Source organism: Ambystoma mexicanum, chromosome 4q (assembly GCF_040938575.1).
Source record: "Ambystoma mexicanum isolate Mex_15411 chromosome 4q, UKY_AmexF1_1, whole genome shotgun sequence".
NCBI classification, from domain to species: domain Eukaryota; kingdom Metazoa; phylum Chordata; class Amphibia; order Caudata; family Ambystomatidae; genus Ambystoma; species Ambystoma mexicanum.
The window spans coordinates 1,011,326,492-1,011,351,336 of NC_090928.1; the positions used below are offsets into that span (position 1 = coordinate 1,011,326,492).

Here is a 24,845-nt window from a genome sequence, read left to right on the forward strand (position 1 = left end):
GCACAACATAGGTTTAACATGTAGCAAAACTTACTCAGCCCCTCATCCTGCTCGTTTCAAGAAAATGAGAAAAGTTGAGTTGGGTAATAATTATCCCCAGTACATGGAGTGCTATGACATTTCAGGAACCAATGTATGACAAACTGGCTCATTATTATTTTATATGCACAGTGCAGCTGAACACAACGATGTGACTGTAGTCTGCGGCACACGTATCTTCTTAGCGCAAAGGGCTTCAGAACTGGATAATGCAGCTAGCCAGGTGTTCACATGTTCAATGGTCAGACTTCCAAGAAAGATAAAGGGGGTTCCTATCAGCATGGTGGTGTGGTAAAAACCTGGGAGCAAAATTGCCAACACGTGTTCCACACTTCATAGTGTGGGTCCGAATCACCGAATTTTGGCCATGTTTAAAGTGACTCTGCACTGCTGAAAAGCGACTCTGCACTGCTGAAAAGTGACTGCACTGCTGAAAAGTGACTCTGCACTGCTGACACAAACCCTGATTTGTGGAACTGTGCAAAGTGTATTTTTGCAGTGCAGAGTCATTTTGTACTGTACAAATGACCACTTGCACTGACTTTGCACTGCAAAAAGACGCTTTGCACAGTTCCATGAATCAGGGTTTGTGTTGGCAGTGCAAAGTCACTTTTCAGCAGTGCAAAGTCACTTTGGACCGTGCAAAAATTCCATGAATCGGGGCCCTATGAGTTTGTAGGTAATACAGTGGAGATACCTCCAACATTTTCTGGCAGTACGTCCTCCACATTAGCACCAGAAACTGGAGGAATTACCACATCAGATTTGCCACCCATAGTAATGCCTCCAAAATCCCCAAGGAGTCCTATAGAATACAAAAATTGACTTAACACCACCATCCGGCCGCTTGAAATCGGGAAGATGTTTCCCCACTGCAAGTAGCAGTACGAGGACCAATGCCTTTCTTGGCAGCTGTGTCTGTCTGGGCACATCCCTTCATCCCCTATTCTTCTATAATCTCACCCTTTAGTTATTGTGCATCTGGCTTCCAGGGCAGAAGCCATGCCCAGGGCCTGCTCTGCTCTATGCCTTGTCTGCTTTGCAGCTTCCTCTAAGTCATGCACATGGAAAGAAGGGGTTGGGTGTTGAGAGTGGGTGCCTCCATTCCGTTTTTTTTTGTTTTACTGTGTTCTGTAATGCATGCCGATCAATGGTGGCAAGATACTGTAAGGAAAGTGCCAATCAGAGACCAGACTCGAGATGAAATCAGGCACACGGCCAATGGCAATTGTTTGCTGCGGAAGACCCAATATAAGCTTACATTTTCTGGGAGCGCAGAGAGAGACTGCACATTCAGGACTCGCACTGGTTTTGCTAAAGTTACCTGGCAGATGCTGGTGCAATGACCTCTCCCTGCAAGAGCAAGGAGAGTGTGATCTAGAAGCAGGGGAGCTTGACAAGCTTAAGCATAAACAGGGTTATTTTCTGTTTCTTGGATTTCTCACAATACACGTTTGGTGAGAGATCCATACATTTGTAGTGTGCAATGATTTGTAAAGGAAACACACGTTTTAATATTTGGATTAAACTCTGTCTCTCCCTCTCGAGTTCCAATATACAATTCCTAGCATCTAAAGAGTAAGTTATGGAATGATTTCAACCAGAATCATTCATTGGGAAACGGTCTGGCTCGGATAACTTGCCTTGGCAGCCACATATGACTATATTACTAGAAAGGTAGGCTTATAAAAGCCCCCCTCCCAATCATCGCATGAAGACCACAGATTTCAATTGGCTGGTTTATGTGTGAGTGTTAAGCTATATACTAATTCCTCACATTGTTTGCTTACTCTTCTTCACTTTGCTTTCTTCTGACTGCCTATTAATTCAAATGCAGTCTTATCCCTATCCTGCGCTCAGTAGAACCATAACATCATTGAATTCCACCCTTATTTCTAAGAGACTCATATTGTGAGCCAGAAAGACGACTCAGTGAGTTAAGTGATGAGAGCAGAGACCCCACCACCGCATCAATGGGTCCAAGCCTCGATTTGAGTGATGTCAATTTAATATCCCCCAACAGCAAACATCAAATCTCTACAACTGACTTACATACCATAGCCCCAGCCAATGCGTACTAGCTCAGTGGGTTCCCAAAACTTGCTACCCTCTCTAAAAAAATGCTATGCTCTTAACAGAGAACACTTAGATTTGGACCTGCACACAGAGCTAATGGGACATCTGGTCTTGCATTTTCCTCTCTACCATTCACCTAAGCCATCCTCCTCTCCCCCAGATATGACAGGGGCCTGGATACCATGAAGATGGCAATGTAGCACAGAATAAAGCCCAGTAATGTAACATAGCACATCATATGACATCTGTATGAAACTTGTTATGTCAGGTGTGAATCAAGGCAGGATTTACCAGACTTTCCTCCTACCAGGGTCGATAAACTGAACATGAATACATGTGGTACTTAGAACACCTGATATCACATCAATCCTTTATAAAGTCCTGAATGAATATATGATATTATCATTATATGTTCTTAAAACACATCTCATACTCATTGATAACGATTGGACCGACAAGGCAATATCCGTACTCTGATCCTGTAATCCCAAAAGCATACATTTTCTCTGCAAATCATGTGGCCTTCACTGGTGACAGCACTCATCTTTGTCTCACCTGCCCCTAACATGGCAGACAAATAATGTATGTATCATTCTATCTATCTAAGTATGTATCCATCTATCTATCTATTTATCTATCTCAGAGTTCTCCACTTCCAGGCCTCGAGGGCAGGATAGCCCTCATTAATATTCATGAGAATAAATATGCATACATTTAGAATCATTGTATGTAAATTTATCTCATGAATATTAATGAGGGGTATCCTGAAAATCCAACATGTTATATATCTAGCTGCATATATCAACATATATCATGTATGTATCCATCTATCCATCCATCCATCTGACATCCAGTTATCATCCAATCTATGCTACCAGCATATCTATCTATCTATCTATCTATCTATCTATCTATCTATCTATCTATCTATCTATCTATCTATCTATCTGTAATGATAATAATGTTGCATTATTTATATAGTGTGTATGCCTAAGTGCTGTACCTATTAATCTTTCTAATGATTGTATATCTAGGTTTATATCCATCCACCGATTGGTCAGTCCCTCAATCTCTCCACCCATCCATCATCCATACTTGCAGGTGTCTATTTACCCACCCCATTAATATATCCACGGGTCAATCCACTTATGCATCCACGCCAATTTACCTGTATAGCTACATTATCTATCTATCTATCTATCTATCTATCTATCTATCTATCTATCTATCTATCTATCTATCTATCTATCTATCTATCTATCTATCTTTCTATGCTTAAGCTAATAAAATCTCTTTTGCCAGCATGTTTCCGGTTCCCTTATTCTCTTTTTTGTCAAGCTACCAAGGATCTTTACCCTAGAATAAGACTTGCTGGAATTAAGAAAATTAGAAGAGGCTTGTGAGCTTCTCTGATTTGCACCGGCTACCTTAAGCCTGATTTTCAAAGCTTAACACTGGAGCAAATCTGGAGAGGTCTGTAAGATATAAGGAGGAATATTCACATCTGTGATAATCATGGTTATCTCACAATTGTCTCCGGTGCAAATCTTTGTGAAGCAGGAAATTGATTAGTTAGTTAAGGGCAGGTTGTATGTAAGAGCAGGTTTCTTTTATTTTACACATCACTATACTGAGTAACCACAGCTCAGATTGCAATTATGATCGTTACAAATCAGGCTTGGCTTCTAAGCATGACCAAATACTAAACTCTATTTGGGTTTCCAGAATGATCACCAAATAGTCAAAAAGTCTTGACTAAAATTCTTTGTAAGTCAGATAGTCTCATTAATAATTTGTTATGACTATCTTGAAAACCTGACTGTATTTAAACTTTTGGTGGGACGAACATAACTTTCAGGACACAGCATCAGAACCTCAGTTTGCAACAATAGGGCACGCTTAAATTGGTCCCATGTATAGTCTTTAATAAAATCATTTTTGGTTTCGAAATTGTCAACACCCATTGCAATGTGTGTACAGCTAGTCTGCGATTTTAGAAGAATCACGGAGACGGTTTACTACAGAGGGGACCATTGTGGTGAAGGGACCATTCCTATCCTGTTTGATCCATCAAGCATAAAAATATAATTTTGGAAGGGGGTGGAATTAGGTTGACAACATATTCAAACCATCATTCTTTAATCTAAATGGTATTTGGTCATTACGTACAGCGACTTACATTCACAATGTGTTGAGCGTCCTCTTGTGGTTGGAAGAGAACAGTGAACATCAATGCTTGCTAAGGTCATACATAGATAATGCAAAAGACCACAAATGTGCCCATGGTATCCTGTCAAGTTACACAACAATTATGCAGACTGATAATAAAAGTGTTTTGCCTACCTGTGCCGGTCAAAAGCAGAAAGATTATAAATTATGTGAAAATTCCTTGACACAAGAAGACAACCTTTAGAAGCCAAAATCAGTGAAGCACAAACCTTGAATTGTCCTTTTGAAGAAAGCCTTGCAGGCCTCGCATGATGCCACACCGTAATGGTACCCGGAAGCAATATCGCCACACACTAAGCACAGCCTTTTCGGCATGGAGTTCAGCATGTATTCACACTTGGTCTGTGAGTCTTCTGCAATGGTGCTGGAGCAGTCATCGTATCGCTTTATAACAGGTCCATTGATCCCCAGGCCGGCGGCCGAGGGGTAGAGGGGTGGCGAGTCTAGCCCATTCTGATGTCCATTCATGGTTGAACTGTAGCTCCCGCTGGCGTCAGAGGAGCCACCGGGGCTGTGGTGGTTGATGCTGTCCGTCAAGGAGGCAGGGCTTGAGGGTTCCGTCTTGATATATGATGAGCAGCTCGAATCAATGTGTCGATCTTTACTTGACATTCTGCAGAGAAGCCTGTGTTGGGAGGGAGAGAGCGAGAAGAATCCTTTTATTAAAGACACTGCTCTCCACAGCTGCTATGTAAAGGCGCGCGACTGCACATCATTCATTCATTAGTCAATACCTCTTGTTCTACATGAAGGTAATCAGCATAAGGGCATGACAGAGCTTTGTCAAAGCTTCAGACAGGCAGTAAACAAAACCTTTAAAGAACCCAAATAATTGTTTTCCTCTGCTAGGCTACGTGCCATTCTAAACTCACACCTCCCAATTGGAAATGTGTCAGCCTCGGGGACAAGGAATACTCAGACCACATCAGAATCCCAACACGTGCATGGATCTTTGTGTCACTGACACCGATCACCTAGTGCTCAGTGACACAAAAGTCATTTTTGTATAGGGAATGGCTCCTGCACTACAACAATGTTCATCTGATAATTAGAATGCATTTTAAACCAATACTTGTACATTAATGTCAGAGAAGAAAGACTAAGTGATAGGGGGCGCATATGAGGAAAATTGGGGACATAAAGGAAGCTAAAGATGCATGGGGAAAAAAGAGAATCAATGCAAAGGAATTTGATGTTATCAAGGAAGCAGGAATGGGGAATGGAGAGAAGATGGAGAGGAATTAAGGATGGACTAACTACACTTGGACAGAAGGCAGGTTAATCATTATCCAGGCCCTAGTATCTAGGCCCTCTGGAATCTCTTGTGATGGCATGCTAAGGATGAAGGAGTATTGGAGAGTAGCAGAGCGCACATAAAGCATGGAAAACATTTCTGGATACAGGACCAACCACCAAGGGGAAGGAGTTGGCAACCCCTAGCCTTCGCGGAAAACTGCAATTAGCGATCGCTCATTGGCTACGTCCTTTAGGCTGGAAGGTGGTCCTCGGGACAGTAAAAGGCAGTCTTCTCAAAATTACCTAACATATGCACAACTCTCCACCGAAAGGCATTACATGGGTTTTTGGGGAGGCCCTAAAAACGGGACTGATTTTCCCTCCCCAATGGAAGCACGAATCAAGCTCGCCAGCTATCTGTGCTTGGGAACCGCGTCCAGTCTTCTAATGTATACAAGGGTTACTCATTAGGACAGCTTCTCATTTGAAGGCGCTGCCACAACTCCCCTGATGGCCAGACTTTTATTGTGTCCTGCCTGTGCCGCTGGAAAACTAGTAGTGAGCAATATAAGTACATCTACCCATATTGAAATGTACATAGGGTTTTACGCCACAAAATGGAGGATTGCTTTCAGGGATTCACATAAAAAAAACAAGGAAATGCACATGTAACAATATCAGGTTATTATACAGTGCTTTGTGCTCGAATCCGCATGCTTCAAAGCGCTCTAATAATAGCTGTTAACATTTACAACATAAAGTGCTATGAATATTTAACCAGCACAAACACAGGCAAGCCAGCTAAAGCTGCATGAATGCATAGTTTTGTTTACAGGGTGCGACTCTAGAGTCATATTTTATGACAAACGTGGTAATAGAACTGAAACCAACAAATGCCATTCCATAAACCTGTCACAAAGGCACAGACTTCTCAGTCTATTTTCTTGGTTCGCTTTGTATGCATTCAAACAAAGCCACACAGCTTTTGCCGCTGCAGTCCTTTGCAGTGTTCTGTGACCATCAAGAGGGAGGGATGCAAGTTCATAGGCAGCGTTGCTGTTATTTGTTTTGGGAGCAGTTGGCAGCATAGGGTCACAGGTTCTTATTAGGAAAGACATTTCTGATCACTGTCGGGTGAGGGACATCGCGAGAGCCTCGGAAGTGCACTGGAGCACCCAGAGCTCCGGGTCTTGCTCGGTGTAAGGTCAGTGCATGGCCCCCGGTGGCCTGAGAACCCTTAGACCCTGTGTCTGCAACCTGTGGCTCTCCAGATTTGTTGGACTCCAACTCCCATGATCCCTCACCATTGACTATGCTGGATAAGGTGGATGGTAGTTGTAGTCTAAACATCTGGAGAGTCAAAGGTGGCAGACTCCTGCCTTAGACCATTGAGCAGGGAGCCAAACTAGCGTGTGCTGCCCTCCCATGTCTGTGCTATACTTATACTGATTACTAACCACAATACCACAGCATAGATGCATAGAGTAAATTCGAGAACAGTGGTGGTTCTATTAAAAAAAGCACCGACAGATCCAAGCCTACTCTCTTTAAAAACCGACTCTGGTGCCGTTCCAGAATCTTTTTATGTAATTATCGATCATCTGAAACAGAGGACTAAGATGCTGGCTCTGACAGATTAGTCCTCTGTCAGAAAATCTCTACTATTCTTTAATGTGCCCTTAATTGACTATTTTAAGGCTAATTATGTGATGCACACCGGCCCCAGCCTCAATTCCCTGCGGCGGCGGGTTCTGACCCGCACTGGCACGCACTTGGGTGGAGCGCAAAGTCTTTGAATCGCTTTTCGCAACCTAGCAAGCAGATTTGTGTGAAGAGATGTTCAGAGGCAGCAACTTTCGCCTAAAGAGAAAGGCATTGATTATGTATCCTATGTCTAGCAGGGTCGTGGCCTATTGTGCTTTTGATGTAGGGCGCTCCTCGCTTGGCTGACTATGCCGAAGTTTCACTTCCTCCCCTTGCTACCTACAAGAGTTGCATGGCTGACCTCATCTGATCCTGACCTCATTGGAGCTGCTGAGCAGACTAAACCCTGCAGCTCACATATGCACCCTAAGATGCTGTGCCCTGCCCTTGCAACTAATTAAATCTGTAGTTCACTTCATCTAAATTATATTGTGGCCCTGGAAAGATATGCATGTGTATTAAGACAGGGGTCGGTCTGCATTCTTCAGCTCTCCAGATGTGTTGGACTACAATTCCCATCAGCTCTAGCCAGCATATTCAATGATGAGGGATCATGGGATCCATAGTTCAAAACACCTAGAGATCCACAGGTTGCCGACCCCTGCATTAAGGGATACCAAGCATGGCGTTGGGGGCGTTGGGAGGTAAGGGAAGTGGGGCATGGAGGGACCAACCCATTAATTAAAACAAAAAAACCGATGAAATGTTTCAAAGTAAATCACAACAAGATAATGGATTTTGATGAAAGGACACAGGACCCTTTAGATGCATGTAGGTCTGGAGTATGAAGCAGAAATGTTGAATACAAAAACTGCGAGGCGCAGTGATCACAGATCACCTTTGCCCGCAGCCCCATACCTGCTTCCCCGTTTCCTTCCTACTTACATTTCTGTGTGTGCCGCCAACTCCCCTCTATCATAGGGGCGTCAGTTCCCTTGCACGTGGACCGGAACTGGTGCCGCAGAGTCCTTTTTTTCATTATTTTGTTTTACTTTACTGTCCCCTGCTAACCATGTAATGGAAGCGGGGGACACCCTGCAACTCCCGACCCCCTTATTCGGTGTAATGGTTTTCGGAATTTCTGCACATTCAGCATTTTTTATCTGCATTTTGGGCCGATACCATTAAGCGTCTGGCTGCCAGTACCAATTGTGAAATGTAAAATAATGTCAGTTTGTTAAACAACTACTTGCTTGACATGTTCAAACTAAAAGAGTGTCTTTTATACAAAACTCAAACCAATGGACAGATGCTGCCCTCCAGCATTGCCCATGCAGACTGGAAGAAGGCCTGCTTCTGCTGCTAGCGCCCATCACTGTTAATAAGGACTTCAATTAATAGGCTCCTCTCTCCTGGCTCTCGGCTTGCTTTCGAGGCTAAGTACTTTTCTTAAGTCACTGTTTGAAAGAATACAAGTCGGAGTTGACTTACAGCAGCTCTGCGAAGTCTCTGTATAATATGGAGCACTTACGCTTGCAATCCACTTATTGCCTTATAATTACTGGATGTCTCGCACGCACGATCCCAGACTGAAATTAGACGTTATTAGGGTGCTGAAATATTGTCAGGCAGCTTCTCTCTCTCTCCCTCTCCCTCCTCTCCCCCCTCTCCCTCTCTCTCTCTCTCTCTCTCTCTCTTTCTCCTCTCTCTCTTTTGTTTTACCCCTCATGTGGACATTGTGTCCCCTTTCTCTCTATGCCGTGACATGTGTGGTTTAGCTGAAATAGCCTACTCCACTCCCACATTTCAGGTAGAAGAGTGTTGTTCCAATCACCACATAATTGATGGTCTTTGTCCTCTCTCTATCTCTCTCTCGCGGACATATTGCTACATTTCACAATAATCCTGTGGTGTCCAGGCAAGTAGACTTGGTGCCCATGCGCCGATCTGTTCTCGGAGCTACTCAGGTGAGTTTGCTCCAGCTCGAGGAATGATTTATGAGTGAGCAAGTGCAGTTGTCCCCTGCCAGCCCCAGAACAGTCAGCCTGTTTCGTTAGTAAGTCAACAACTAATTAGCTCCCTGAAATGTGCTGCTCTGTCCAGGCCATGGGCAGATTGTTCTTCCCCAAACTGTCGCAGCCAAAAATGTTGTCTTATATTGTTGTGCTCAGCAGTCACAACGCGCTGTGCTTAGAATTGGGATGCTACATGCTCTGCCAGGGGGCATTTAAGGGACATAACAGTACGCAGATGCATTCTACCAGTGCCTTAAAACAAATGCAGTGCACCATTTTACAAAATAATGAACATCATTTCATGTCAGAAGAAGTAAACATGTGTAAGCCATCAGTCTTAGATCCATCTGGCTAAAATGCACATTTTTTACAGAGACGCATCGAGCCAAGCATCCCAGGGGTCATCATTGAGGTTCTCCTGATACTTTGGACTACAACTTCCATCAGTCCTAGCAAGCATAGTCAGTGGTGAGCAATCATGGGGGATGTACACCTGAAAACTGATAGCTGAGTAAATGGGGAAAGCAATGGTATGGTTCATTTGGTGACAACAGCCCTATTTCAAAATAAATAAATAAATATTAGCAAATCATTTTCATGAGCTTTGGGTGATGTGTTTCTCGCACAGGGCACTTCCTCATGGTCATCAGGTTGAATACAATGGTAGCTCGTTCTGCATCCGTGACGCGTGTTACTAATGCACCCTGGAACCTTTAGTACACGTGTTGGGTTGCATACGTGGTGTACAGTTTGAAGAGGAATATCCTTGCTACTCAGACAGATGCTTCTGAGAGGAGGTGGCAGCATTCACAAAAGTGAATCTACCCAGGCAGATGGGTTTCCACAGGTTGTATCCCACCAAGAGCAGGACTGCTGGGCGAGGGTGTGCAAGATTCATCAGGAAGTGCACCTAGTAAATCCGTGATGCACCCCGTATTGTGCCAGTCCATGTGACAGGATATGTGTAATACTGGCTAGGGTTTTCACAGAAACCTACTTGCATTTCTCATCTCAGATAGTAACGCTCATGCAAAGCACTGCATTTTTGTGTCTTTTTGTAACATTGTCACTGATGAAATAAGGTTGGAAAATTACAAAAAGATATGCCCTCGCATTGATGGGCTGTTGAAGGCCCCTCAATGCCAATGTGTACCCTGCTGCCATGAGGTTGAGAGCCGATTCCGCGAATCCACTATGTGCGGGTGTGTTACACACCGTTCACATACCTATGCATGGAGGGGCTAACTGCAGCTCCTTGCACCCACTTGACATGCCCTTGACTGCACACAAACCTGGTTCTTGAATGATGGTACTTGCATTCAGTGGAATCTGGATTGCATGCTCGAATCTTGGCCAAGATCTCCAAATCCTGGGAGGGGAGATAGGTAGAGGCATGAGGGCTCTTCCTTTATTTTCCGGAAGTTAGACACATATTCGTGGTAAGGCGATACAAGAGAGAAATCATGGACGGTTGCAAACTTTTTGTTGATATATTTAATTCCATGAAAGTTATACATCGCCTTCATCTAGAGAACTCTCTATTTTTCTAGATGGCTACACTGCCTAGAGTTTAACTCTTTTTCAGCACCTGTGCGTAGCGGGACGAGGCGACGCATCGATGCATCCTGGACACCTACTGGCAAGCGCTTTCTACTGGGTTTCAGACATGAAGTAGAATAGTCCTTGATATCACGATCAATGGGTGCCCAATGAAGCAATTGTCACATGCCAGGGAAATTGTTTGCCAGAAGAACCCGATTAGCAAATAGGCAAAGTTGGCACCGCAGAGTTTGCCGTTGCTCTTTTGTAGACCCACATGGCGCAATCCCATAGGAAAACGTTCTGTGAATCAGGCCCATACTGTCAGCGCCCAAGTTAAAGTAATTTGCGGGGGTGGGGGGGCATGACATTTTAACTCCCTAGGTGCCTGCACAGGCTTTAATCCTCCACTGTTGGCCGGCTACACCCTCAACAATAACATTATTTTATCTATAACTTACTGCATTTATCCAGAGGTGATGCTGATGGTCTTTTACCAGCTACCCATCGCGTGACACCCATCCCCGCCAGCCAATAGGCAGGATGATTGTGAATCCAAGCCGTGGTGCGAGCAGGCAGCAGATCTGAGTGCACTACAGACCCTGACAGAAGGCCAGGTCAATAAAGCCAACTCAAGACCAGATCCAGACGAGGGAGGCAGGAGTCCGGAAAAGGCCCCCTGGAATGGCACGTAAGGCCCCAGACACGAGTCTAGATGGTGGCCGATTATAGTCTGGGTCCCCTGAAAACATTTACACTGACTTATATATATTGTTCTTTTAAACGCACTTAATGAGTGCGAGACCGGGATTCGAACCGCTGTTGCTATGCGTTGTCTTGCTTCCAAGACCAATGCGTCGCCCTATCCTCCCGGCTCTAAGGAGAGCTTTCAGACGAGTCCCTGCATTTCCCACACCTACTGCAATGGCACTTATAGAGTGACATAGTGACTTGTACCCACGTTGGGCCCCCACTACTGCAAATGTAACATATATATCACGATGAGGCTATTTTTTTCAAATTTGTGATAATTATATTACGACATTTTTAATACATACTGGAAAATGCATAGTAAGGGACCTACTTTAGGCAATAAATATATATATATTTTTTTTAAAACATGTTAGGCCAGAATCCAGTGGCCTAATGGAATCTTGTCAGCCATATAAAGCAGAAATATGCTGGACATTGTGACAGTTCACCACGCGATGCATGTGCGTAAGCCACACCATCGCAGTATTTCCAAACCAACTGCGATGGCGTTTTCAGGGCGCAAACACGTATTTGCTTTCTGTCTCCACCTCATTGAAACTTCCATTGTCCTAACTGGAAGAATAATTCGACAGGGCAATTATTCTCACTCAGCTGATGAGGTCACTCATGTTATTTACCCTGCGTGCAGTGCCTGGAGGTGGTTCCATCAGAGGCAGCTGCTACACAGGTCTGCGTGCTCACGGTTCTGCAGAATGGATGGATATGAGTGTTGAGAGCCTTTAACAGCGCGTCACGTTTTCACCACCAGGCAATGGGCTGTCGTTTTACCAGAAGATGTGTGCCGCATTCTGCCACTTCATAGGAACATCCATCCTGGTTTTCAGGGGACCCACCTATATATGCCAGACTCTGCCATGCGATGAATTTCAGTTGAGATGATTTGCTGACTTGGTGGTCGTTCAGAAAGACTGATTGGATTGTAGCTTTTTAGTGGGTTGACCGGCCCAGCCTCGTGACATGTGCCACTGAACAGGCCTGCATTGACTTTACCTGGAGACCAAGAATAAGGCATTGTACGCCATGTGTGTCTGAATTCAAATCTATGTCCTGCTTGCACTGGAATCCCTGGCCCCCTCTGCCTAGACCCGAGCAGACTGATCAGCTCCTTGGCCCCCTCCGCCTAGACCCCAGCAGACTGATCAGCTCCCTGGCCCCCTCCGCCTAGACCCCAGCAGACTGATCAACTTCCTGGCCCCCTCTGCCTAGACCCCAGCAGACTGATCAGCTCCCTGGCTCCCTCCGCCTAGACCCCAGAAGACTGATCAACTCCCTGGCCCGCTCAGCCGGGACCCCAGCAGACTGATCAGCTCCCTGGCCCCCTTGACAGGGACCCCAGCAGGCTGATCAGCTCCCTGGCCCCCTCCGCCTAGACCCCAGCAGACTGATCAGCTCCTTGGCCCCCTCTGCCGGGACCCCAGCAGACTGATCAGCTCCTTGGCCCCCTCTGCCGGGACCCCAGCAGACTGATCAGCTCCCTGGCCCCCTCCGCCGGGACCCCAGCAGACTGTTCAGCTCCCTGGCCCCCTCCGCCTAGACCCCAGCAGACTGATCAGCTCCCTGGCCCCCTCCGCCGGGACCCCAGCAGACTGATCAGCTCCTTGGCCCCCTCTGCCGGGACCCCAGCAGACTGATCAGCTCCCTGGCCCCCTCCGCCGGGACCCCAGCAGACTGTTCAGCTCCCTGGCCCCCTCCGCCGGGACGCCAGCAGACTGATCAGCTCCCTGGCCCCCTCCGCCGGGACCCGGCAGATTGATCAGCGCAGGCTTACTGTGCTCTGCTCACTAGCATAGCTGCTAGACTGTTAAATAGGCGCTCAGTCAAGGGTCCCTCCAGTGCTGATTACCCCCTGAGCTACACACAAGATGTTCCTAGACACAAATCCATTATGCTTTAAAGCTCTCGCCGTGCCTTCATCCTTTCTCTCTCCCTTTCTTTCTGTAATTCCACCGCTCCATTATTCGGACCTGAAATATTCACAACTATCTATAAATTCAATTGTCAGATGGTGGGTTTTATTCTAGACATCACTTCAATCTAATATTAGAGGCACTAAAATTCACATTAACGCTAGCTGGGATGCAGCGAATAAGACATCATTCCGAGAAAAAAAGCACCCCGCCAAAAGAGAGGAGCCATCCTCAAGATGACGGCTTTATCTCCAGCGGCGGGCAGGCCTATCCCTCACCGTGCTGGAAGCGCAGGAATTACGGGTCCGATCGGATTCTTGCGGGCCTGCGGATAATTAATGACCATGAAAGGACATACTATGTGCAGTATTCACAAGAGCCCCCTGGTAATAGTCTCCACCAGGGCATGTTTGCTAGCGGAGCATCATTGCTGCTCCCTGGTAATGTGATAACGTTAGGCTTTTAGTCATGTATTTATACTAGGTGTTTGCAGAGGGGCTTGTAAAGCACGCCCAAAAACATGTCTTGCAGGCAAGAAAGGGTGGTAGGATAGCTCAGAGGCAACGCATTTGTCTTGGAAGCAAGAAAACGCGGCACATCACAGATTCCAATCCCGATCCCACGCTTAGAAACCACTCGCTGGTATTAAGCGCATTATAGATGAACAATAAAATCAATAAATAACATTTAAAAAATGGTGGGAAAAGAGGGCCAGGAGAGGGGACTGGGGGGAGGTGCTCTGTATATCTCTCATTTGTTGCTGAATCTCTCCAGCTCCTAAGCACTGGGATAATGGTTGCTATAGCCAGCCAACACATGGTACCCAATATATACAATCTCAGAAGACAGACTGGCTACATTGGCCTGGTCCGGTGTCCAAATCTGTGACTTTAGGCTGCACACTGATCTCAGAGGCAGACGAGTGCTTATCTCTCCGAGCTTTATCGCTATCCAGACTATACTTACTGACCAAACTAGCCCCAAGTAGCCCACTTACTTATACACTCAAACAATTCAGTTAGTATATGACGTGGGAGCTCTGACCAGAATGCCGCAGAAATGCAAATTCGAGCTAATATAAAGCACACATCCAATTCTAAACTAGACTGTCGACAATTTTCTATTGACTTTTTATATTCAACATTTCTTCATCAAATGTCTTTTGCTTTGGCTCTTATGGCCCGATTCATGGAATATTTGCCCTGTTCAAAGTGAATTTGCACTACTGAAAAGTGGCTTTGCACTGCCGACACAAACCCTGATTCATGGAACCCTTCGAAGTGTATTTTTGTGGGGCAAAAACAGCACAACGACAGCGCATAGTCATTTTTGCAGTACATAACAAAAAGGCTGTTAGGCAGCACAGCATTTGCGAGGTCTCAGTGGGACCTTCTGTACTGCATCTGCTGAGCTGCTGGGGAGGTGGGCGGCATCACAGGGGGGCTGGGAGTTAACAGCATGTCCTCTTCTGGGACATGGCGCTAAAAGAGCCTCATGCCTGGCCGTACGCCCCCGCTGGAATAGTGGCATACATATGATAGGTGGTGCCTGGTGGACCCTCATGAGTTGCGGGCCCTGGGCATGGACACAGTTAGTGCCAGCTCTGTTCTTTGCAATTTCCACTTGCTAAAGAAGGTGGTGAAATACACTGTTGGTAAGTATGTCAACTTTCAGGAAAGACTTTCATCACTGTGAATGATATATACACAGTGCCCTGGCTTGTAATACGGCACAGGACCGCAGGGAGCCACCATGTGATATAGTCTGCCATGGCGGGAGCCAAATCTACCCAATTTCTTGCAAAATGATCAATGATTACCATAGACTGAAATGTACATCGGTGCCTGTTTTACACACAACGTGAATTCAATGTGGTGAATATTGGTGTGTTACTTTGGTAAGAATTCCATTTGAAAAATGGAACGTTTCAGGTTTTTTCAAAAAGTGTAATCCCTCTTAGCGGAGACCCTGCTAACAAAAGGTGATCCCTAGGTGGTTGCCTAAGATTCCATCATCAGAGGGGAACCAGGAAGAATAGGACTGGACGGAAGAGCAGAGGTGCAGTTCCCAAAGCAACATGGCTGCTTGCCCAGTGCGGGCTGGTTTTGTGACGCAATGTGTGCCCAATGATGGCGTGTATAGTGCGGCTCATATTTATTGTCAGTGACTTGGACCAATGTCCTTTACAAGGCACCATTTCACCGTGCGCTCTTGCTCCATTTTTAGTTTGGGCTATTAGCTAGCAGCACCACCCAAAAGCCACAACTAGTGCATTAGAGTGCAGATAGGGATACATAGCATAAGAGGGGACACACACAACTTGCAGATGCTGTTTGGTTATTTGCCCACCTATGGACTTCCCATGGCCATGCTAATCCCTGTGGCCATCCCCATCCAGTTTCTGCCCAAAACCCTTCCTCGTGAGTACTCTTTCAGCTCGCTTTATTCAAGCCTTACCAGCAAACTTTACTCTTGAAGTGCATGCCTTTGTTTTATCAAAGCAGACTTCTGGGAGTTAATGACTTAGGTGTTTTAAACACACTGCTGCTGTAATAGAAAAGTCTAAACCACGTCCGCCTTCCATGACTCGTTTTAGAAGCGAAGCATTATGTGTGTCCTTCGTTGAAGTCCTGTTAAAAATAAGCATTAGGCATTTGCCAGGCACTTCCATTAAATGGTCAGGTTCAAGCACCACTTTGCACCTGCTCCCACCAACGGCAATTAATACCACAAAGGCAGTGCCTGGCAAGAGCCTTCCCATGCCTACACAAAGTCCAAAACTGATGGCATTGCCAATGCTTGTTTTTAAATTGGCTGAAGGATAATTTGTGAAAGTCAGGCTGCTTCATAGCCAGATGTGTGTAATATAAACCTAAAGATGAAAATACTAGTACGAGATCCGGAACACATACAAGCAGCTGCCCATGGTTGCCATGCCCATCAAACATGACATTCCTGACACGTGAGTGCCATGTAAGTAGGAGTTCATGGGGCTACGCCACTCCCTTGCTGTCTTTGGAGGCACTGGACGTTTTGATATCAGAGATTGCCATGAAGAGTTTCACGTTATGTTTACTGTGGCGTTTTCACCACAGCCGTTTCCGGCAAAAACACCACCTCACCCTGAAACCCAAATCCCCAAATCCACTATCCCAAACACAAAACCATTTTTGCAAAAATGTTTTGTAAAACTCACCATACACGGCTGTGGCAAACACGCCATGTTTGAAGTAGCCACAGTGAAAACAGCTGCGTCAAAAACATGGTAACCACCTTATAGACATTACCTTGTCTGTTTAGCAAGTCCCGCCTATAATCCATTGTGGATCTGAAACAGGGCTTTAAAGAAAGCCCCTCAGTTCCATTGGTCGATCAAGGCATATGCACTCACTTTTGGCTCGTGCGGTCCCTGGGGGGACTGGGGGGGGGTACGAGGTGAAGAATGGATTGGGCCTTCAGGCCTCTTCCTTTGGACTGTAGTCTATGCAAATACAGGAGCTCATTAATGGATGGCACGTCTGCAGAACATTCAGGAAATGCACAATATGGCGCCTGTGTGTGTGTGCGTGTCAGCGTGTTTGTGCATAAACATGTGTGTGTGTGGGGGGGGTCTAAAAGAGTGTGCATAAGTGTGTGTATGCGTATATAACTTTGTATGTGTGTGTCTGTGGATCTGTGTTTTTTTTGTTCACAAGTACATTTGCATGCATGTGTGTATATATTGGCATTTCTTTATATGTGTGCCCATGTTTGCACGAGTGTGTCTGTGACATGCTTTTGCACGTGTGCTCATATATTGGTCTCTGTTTATGTGTGTGTGCGCGTGCGTGTGTGTGTGAATGTTCTCCCACGGAGGCATACTGTGCAATACTTTCATTGTTGCTAACTGCTTATTTGCATGGGCTTGTAGACATAGATGATGGGGTCACGGGGTGTATCTAGATTTGGGAACATCTTAGACTGCTTCTCTTTACAGGATGAGTTCCGGGAATGGAAACTGATGGAGGTGTGAAAATTGGAGAAAAACAAATCGGATTCCATTAGATGCATGCAGGTAGTCTGCATTACACAGCTAGAGAGAGAGAGAGAGAGAGAGAGAGGAGAGAGAGAGAGAGAGAGAGAGAGAGAGAGAGAGAGAGAGAGAGAGAGAGTCGTTTGAGTCAAGCATTCGTTGTCTATGTCTATGAGTAAGCCTAGACGGATGACCGCTGGCACGGTCTGCCATGATGTGATATGGCATTAATAACCCCCATGAGGTTATTAATGCCATATCACATAACTGTTTCAAGGCGCAAATTCATGTTTTTTTTTCCCTCCTACAAAATAAATTCGTGATTTTAAGCGCTGCATTTTACTTCTAACGCCATTACATCATGGCGCATCTTTTTTTCTATTGATCACTCAGATCACTTTCAACTGTGCTCCCGAACAGCAAATAACTGGTGCGATACAGAATCTGTAAAACGAGAATAAGGGTTCAAACACAGAAACAGCAATGAACGTAACTAAAAATGCAAAAAATGCAAAAACCATCCCATATTCACTGATACTGAATATCCAGTGATGAAAGATTCATTAGCTGTTGCCCAAAAATCACCTTTCTCTCTTTTGAATGAATAGAATTGGGCCAGCGTTTCATGTGGACCTAGTATGGTGAGATAAGATTGCAGAATTGGATATGTGCATTCATGGGAGTAGCTCACCACCAGAAAGGGTGCAGTGACTGGTGAAAGTATACAGGGACTGGACAAAAAACATCCAGCAAATTAGGTCCTATGTTATGACCTAACCCCTTGTGCTGGGTGTGGCCATATTGGATAGGGCGTGTACTTTCACATTCTCACTGCACCCGCTATGATTGTTGGTAATCCTTTTGTATCTATCTATCTATCTATCTATCTATCTATCTATCTATCTATCTATCTATCTATCTATTTCTCGTGGTGATTTAAACAGAGCCTACAGACCAAGGCGTCTATATGCTTCTGAACAGAAAAATTGAAATAATGTTTACACTATCTTTCCACCAGTTGTTGAAAAAACTCCAGCATGACTGCTATAAAGCCATGCATGGAAGCACATGAAAGCAGAGTGTCAGCTTTGCAAGGATGCCTGCGCAAGAGGTAGTGAAAATGCTTTTCCACTGTATGCTTGGCCACCAATTGAAGACCAGCAAGATATTCAGGAGAAGGGCAGCCGAAACACATGGATAGTATATTCCTTTTATTTTGTTAAACAGAACAGAAGGCCCATCCCTGCACAAGGAAATGGAACTAACTGGACCCATCCCGGAGAGCAACCCGAGCCTCTGGGTCATCACATGGGCTCCTGCAACGGAGCCTAGATGCCCGTTGAGATGCGGCAGCGACTTTTCAGGGAGTGTTCTTTCTGCTCCAGCTAATTGCACTCTAGTAAAGTGGCGAAAATGCGAATCACTTAGGAGGAAAATGGGCTCCAGCTGCTACCGCCCGAGAATGGCAATGGCGAGAAAGCGAAAGCGACTGAATGAAGTGTCATGTCAGGAATGAAGCCTGCAACGTGTGATTTGAGAAAACATGTCTACTCGGCAGATAGAGGGGGTCATTACGACATCACCGTAATACGATGCTTTGACAAGCGCCGCTGCCACCGTATCATCATTGCATTAAGGTGCACTGCTTTAGCGCAGCCAAGGTGCGGAAGGGATTTTTCCTTTTAATCAGGCACATCTTAAGCGCTGCCTGGTTAACACAAACCGCACCGCCGCAGGAGGCTGGGATTCAAGGCCCTAGCTGGAGACCAAACCGAGTACATGGTGGCAAACTGGAAGCTATGTGGGCAGCAACGATGTGATCGGTGGGCATTTACTGACATCTCGGACATGTTTTGGCTGTACATGCCCAGTCTGCCTCTCAGTACTATTAGCTGTATGCGTGTTGACATATTGTTTATACGTTCCGCCATATTGAAATGAGTGCCCACTGTGTGCTTCGGGGATGTGCATGAGTGAATGTAATGGGGTGAAGGGCATGCTGCATACTTGTAAAAGTGGTATCCTGGATACCATACTACACTGCATCAGAAGTAAGCAGGACTGTTGCCTAAATGAGCCAATCCAATTGCCAGATTGAAAGCTAATCAAATATTTATTACAATGAAGTTGGTTAAATTAACTCGTATCAGTGACGTAGAAGCAGAATCCCCTGGAATGCCAATGGAAACATGCCTAGAAACACTTGCGTACAGGCGTGTTATAAATTACTTATCATATCATATATGCAATTCCTACGTTCACCAGCTTAGTTCAGATGCCAGCCAGTCCCCAGTATTACCGATTTCACCCTGAACAAAGATTGAAGTCTGGTCAGATCTGACGAAAAGCTTCACCTGCATATACAAGAAGTAATTGCCAGGAAATATAGTTTTGGTGAATTCCTAGGGGTTGTCAGATCATGTTTTCTTCTCTCCAATCCGAAAGTGTCTAATCCACGCCTAACCCACCACTAGAAGACGGCATTTCTGATCTTCACACTGTTTCCAGCTCTCTAGACAAACAGCAAGCTTGCCATTGAGGCTCTAACTGCCTTTAAAGTCTGCATTCAAAGTTTGCTTTGTGATGTGTATGCACTGGCCACTTGCATGGAGAAATTGAGTAGGCAAGGTGAGGATACCATGTTATCCGATTCACAAGCTCTAATGCAGTGTTGTCTAACTCCAGGCTACAAGGGACAGCATTCTGATAGGTTGCAGGATATCCCTCATTAATATTCATGAGAACATGCATACATTTAGAATCATCATATTCAAATATATCTCTATAATATAAATGAGGAGCATCCTGAAAATCAAACATGTTTCCGGCCCTCAAGGTCTGACGTTAGACAACCCTGGTCTAATAGCATTACATTCGTTACCTTTAATCTCTGTTGTGGGGTAGGTGCCCTTCACTCATGTTAGAGGCCTTTGCCTCAGGAACACTAACTTCGGTCACTGTCATTTACCCCACAATAGCGTCCTCTGTTGCAGGCTCTAAACCTTCCACAGCAGTATCTGATGCCCCTCCCATCATACGGTGAGCCTTGCTTTCCTATTGGGCGCCATCAAAGTCTACCAATTACCATGACATTGCAAACTATGAGTGATTAAGATAGCTTCTACCTTACAAGTCAAGACTGTCACACTGGCACTCAGTGATCCTCACTGCTCCCTAACACAGATACTGAAAAGAAGGACTGGGACTAATGAGGCGAAGAGAGTAATTGATTATGATCTGCATCCGAGTGATCCGGAATACAATTAGGACCAAATCTTAGATGACGTTTCCAAGCATGACTAAAGTTAATGAAAGCCACTTAAATGAAATAGTTGATAAAATAAAATAACATCCTTTTAGCAGAAGAGAGCTGCCCACTAAAATATTTGACAATTGATGGCTCTCAACAGCACTTCCAAGAGATGGCCCTATTTGTCTTCTGTGTTTTGAATGTATTGTCACATTGCTCTGCATTTAAATCCGATGTAAATCATACCTGAGACAGATGTGATGAGTGCCTAGTATAGATTAGCAGCCCTGCGGTTCTGAGAATCACGAGGGACACTTGCAGGGTATCCAGGATGCTGGTCTAACAACAGGGATCACCAACTACCATTAAAAAGGAAACTCGTGGCATCAGGAATCATTGGTATCGGGTAATATAATCCCCATATATATGGTCGCCATAAATAATGTCACCAGGAAAAGGTTGTAGCAACATTATATATGGTGACCATATATATGGGGTCAAGGGAGGTGAGGGTTGTAGGGGTGTCCCCTGCTCCCTTTGAAAATAAAACGTTGTGGCGGTTGTGGGTGTCCCCCCCCCACTTTCAATGTAATAATGTCGCAGCAAAAAAACGCTATTTATTGTTGACATTTTTTTGCCAGGCGCCATTTTTGCAGAAACTTTATTACATGGGACCGAATCATTTGAAACAATGTTGCATCACTTAGAGAAAAGAAACTTCAGGCATCTCTGTGCATACACTACAGTGACAACTGGCAAGATTGACGAGGCGAGTATTGGGGTACCCCAGTGGCGTGCCGGCTCATTCTTCCCTTTTGAGAAAAGCAGTCTTCCAAGCAACCACATTTAAGAACACAGAATGAAAAGGCATTTACAGCAGCAAGTTGCCCTATGTGAACAGTATTGCACAATTGGAATAGTAGATTCACCAGACACTAAATATACTCATCAATTATATATACTTTAATGTTATTAGTTTGTTTACCCCACTTTTGGTATGAATTCATTGGTTTTATAGTTTTGTAAAATGCTGATCGCATTCTTCTGTTTGTATTTTTTTTTATTTTCCCCATGAGTTCAATACATCATTTTTTGCAGTAACAGGTGCTGTGGTGAAAAGAGTCCTCTTAGCATGTACAGTGCCATGGACCGCTTTTTGGCACATCCGCATGACGACCATCATGCAGTTGTGTTTCTTGCCAGTGGATTGTCTGGAAGTATTTTAGTTCCTCATATCTATTTATTGTGTGAAAAAAAACTGTTCAAAGATCCTAGAGGTTGACCGAATTATTTTGAAGATATTAAACTGCACCTCCTGGTTTAGCACCTTAAGTGCTATGTGTAAATATTGGTATCTTAATTGCCATAGGCAATGGAAAGCCCAGCCTACTATTGCCATTGGTAAGGCTATTCACATTGTTTTTTTTAGAGTCCCCTCGCGGTGTGACAGAAACAGATATTATTTCTAAATAAGTTATTTCACTTCGTTGTTATGCTTTCTGTTATCTCAGACTTGTGTCGAAAAGGATTTAAGAGCTTTCGTTTAATTTCTCCAAGAGGTGTCACATGTACATGGCTAGGATCTCATTACTGAAAATGTGTATTGAGCACCTGCAATTTTGCACAGTATTGACATTAGGGCAACAGTTACAGCATGTTCTTTCAATGCATGTTTGTGCCCTGGCAAATGTCAGTACTAGCATTAGAGCAACAATGTCCCCAGTGTAAAAAGCATTGAAAGAATACATGTTTTGCACTTGGTCAATTTCTGGCCTAGTACTATTACCATGCAAAATGCCACTTGCACCCATGAACAAATTCTGTAATGCAGCCCCTAGTGTAGTGTAAATGATAACATGTCTTTATGGCCCGACAGTTTCACATTCTTTTCAAGGTGACTTATTTTTCTTCTGTTTGGACCAACAACCCTCCATCGAGTGTCCTCTTGTCGGAAAAAAAGGGGCGCCAGATATATTGCGTGCCTCAGAAAACCGGGCGCTGGGGCTGGACACGCTAATGAATGTAGAACATATACTCAAGTCCCATCAATTCAGCCAGCAAAACCCGCAGATCTAATATCAGGGGCGAGATTGCTTGAGGATGATGTTGAGGAGGACGAAAATGAATTGACCTTGTCTGCTTCAGCCAGCACTTAAGGTGTCTGGATCAATGCCAGACCTGCAGGTCTGTCTGCCCACCACCTCCATCGGCAGATGAATATGAGCACTTGCGCATTATCTATAATGCTGGCTGCAACAGGAAGGGGAGCCACAAATGAAGTGACGGATTGCAAGAAAATAAATAAGGGTGAATTACGGAAGAGGCTGGAAGTAATGCTTTATTAAAATGGCGAGAGTTATGGCCATGCTGCCAGACGTCTCACACATTACTATTTTGATGCACCGCAAACAGTCTCCCCTTTGGAGAGGTCTTGAAACAAAGTTTGAGATGGGATTCTGGATCCATTAATGATCCCGAGGGTGCAGGCATGTCATGCATCAGTGGTTGAGGGGTTGACAAGGCAACTGTAAATATTGCCAAAACACTGCATCAAATCCTAATGCGCATGGATCTTGCAGTGTAGTGGCAAAGCCGTGTAATGCAAAATGTGTGCAAACTAGAATAGCACACATTCAAAAATTGATCATTCTGGGGATGTATAAGAACCAATTGAATCAATGCGTGTGTATGATATCCACCATTAAATGGTAACTGATACTGACGAGCTGAACATAGGCAAGAGACATGACATCATCCAGCTACAAAGGCGTGGAGCATGCGAGTGCATTAGCCAGCGGCTTCACGCACTGAGCTCACACAAAACAAAAGCACATGAAGGATCCTCACAGGTGTGATTCCAAAGGGGGAACATCTAGTTGAGGGCGTACATATTAGCACATTTAATTAAGTGGTTTGGTGTCATATATCATCAGATATCCACAAAAGCCTATACCATTACTGTCTGAAAATCTCTTCTGTGCAAATTAGAAATGCAGGAGGGATGTACTGCAGGGGATTCACCACGTGGCGTGAGAGAACATCACCCATTGCACCCATTCCTCGTGTGGGTGACAGGAACACGTTTCAAAACAATGCCTGATTGCGTAAAGTGAAATGACATCTTGCATACGCACTCACACAAAGACACGCATAAAAATAGGTACTCGCACACACACAGAGGTGCGTATATGCACACACCCCCACACAAACAAAAATAGGTACATGCACACATGCAGAAGTGGGCATGCACAACACACACACAAAAGTGCGTATATGCACACACCCCCACACAGACACACACACACAAAACTAAAATAAGTGCATGCACACATGCAGAAGTGGCTATGTACACACACACACACACACACATGCAGGCACACATGCACACTAATCGGTACACGCATGCGCGCACACACACACACACACACACACACACACACACAAAGGTGCATATATGCACACACACCCCACACAAACAAACACGCACAAACAAAAATAGGTACATGCACACTCATGCAGAAGTGGGCATGTACACACACATGCAGGCACACATACACAAGAATTGGAACATGCAGGCACACATACACACACAAGTGCGCATGTGCACACGCAAACACACACACGCAGTCATTTTAGTGCTATGTCTCACTATATTCTCTTTCTCTGAACCTCCTTTGCCTTTGCTCGGTGAATCTGAAAATGGCGTCCCCCAGCAATCAGTGCTTAAGTGAATGTTTGTCCCAGTGTGTTACACCATGCTGTCAGCTAGCAGCAGGGAGCTGTTGAGTTGTTACTACATTTGATTTGAGTGCCAGTAGGAAGCATAATTTCTACCAACTGTTAGATGTCAGCTTTAAAGAACTGCTTTCCATTTCGTCTGTGAGTTGTTTGTCATTTTCTTTCCCTTTTATTCCCCGCTTGCTTTGAACAGCGAGCACGTGGCCAGGGAAGCCCCAGGCGACATCTGAGGCGTCCTTTGGGTCACATTTAAGCTCCAATTCTTTTCCGCAATGAATCCTAGCGTGGTTCGTCGTAACGCCCACCACTTTGCTGTGCCCGTGGGCCAATGTTTTTGTTTCCTGGTAGGATTTCTGAATCACCTTCATATGCATTCTGCCAAGCAT

At 44.9% G+C, this 24,845-nt stretch overlaps 1 protein-coding gene across 4 annotated transcripts in view; it reads right to left on the bottom strand.

Annotated features, from left to right (window-relative positions):
• ESRRG (estrogen related receptor gamma) overlaps positions 1–24,845 on the bottom strand; it is a 283,470-nt gene that overhangs the window by 224,493 nt on the left and 34,132 nt on the right. For all 4 annotated transcript variants that reach the window (XM_069608574.1, XM_069608576.1, XM_069608573.1 and 1 more), the window contains one exon: positions 4,554–4,969. In XM_069608574.1, the coding sequence (XP_069464675.1) occupies positions 4,554–4,969 (416 nt within the window). The remainder of the gene's footprint in view (positions 1–4,553; positions 4,970–24,845) is intronic.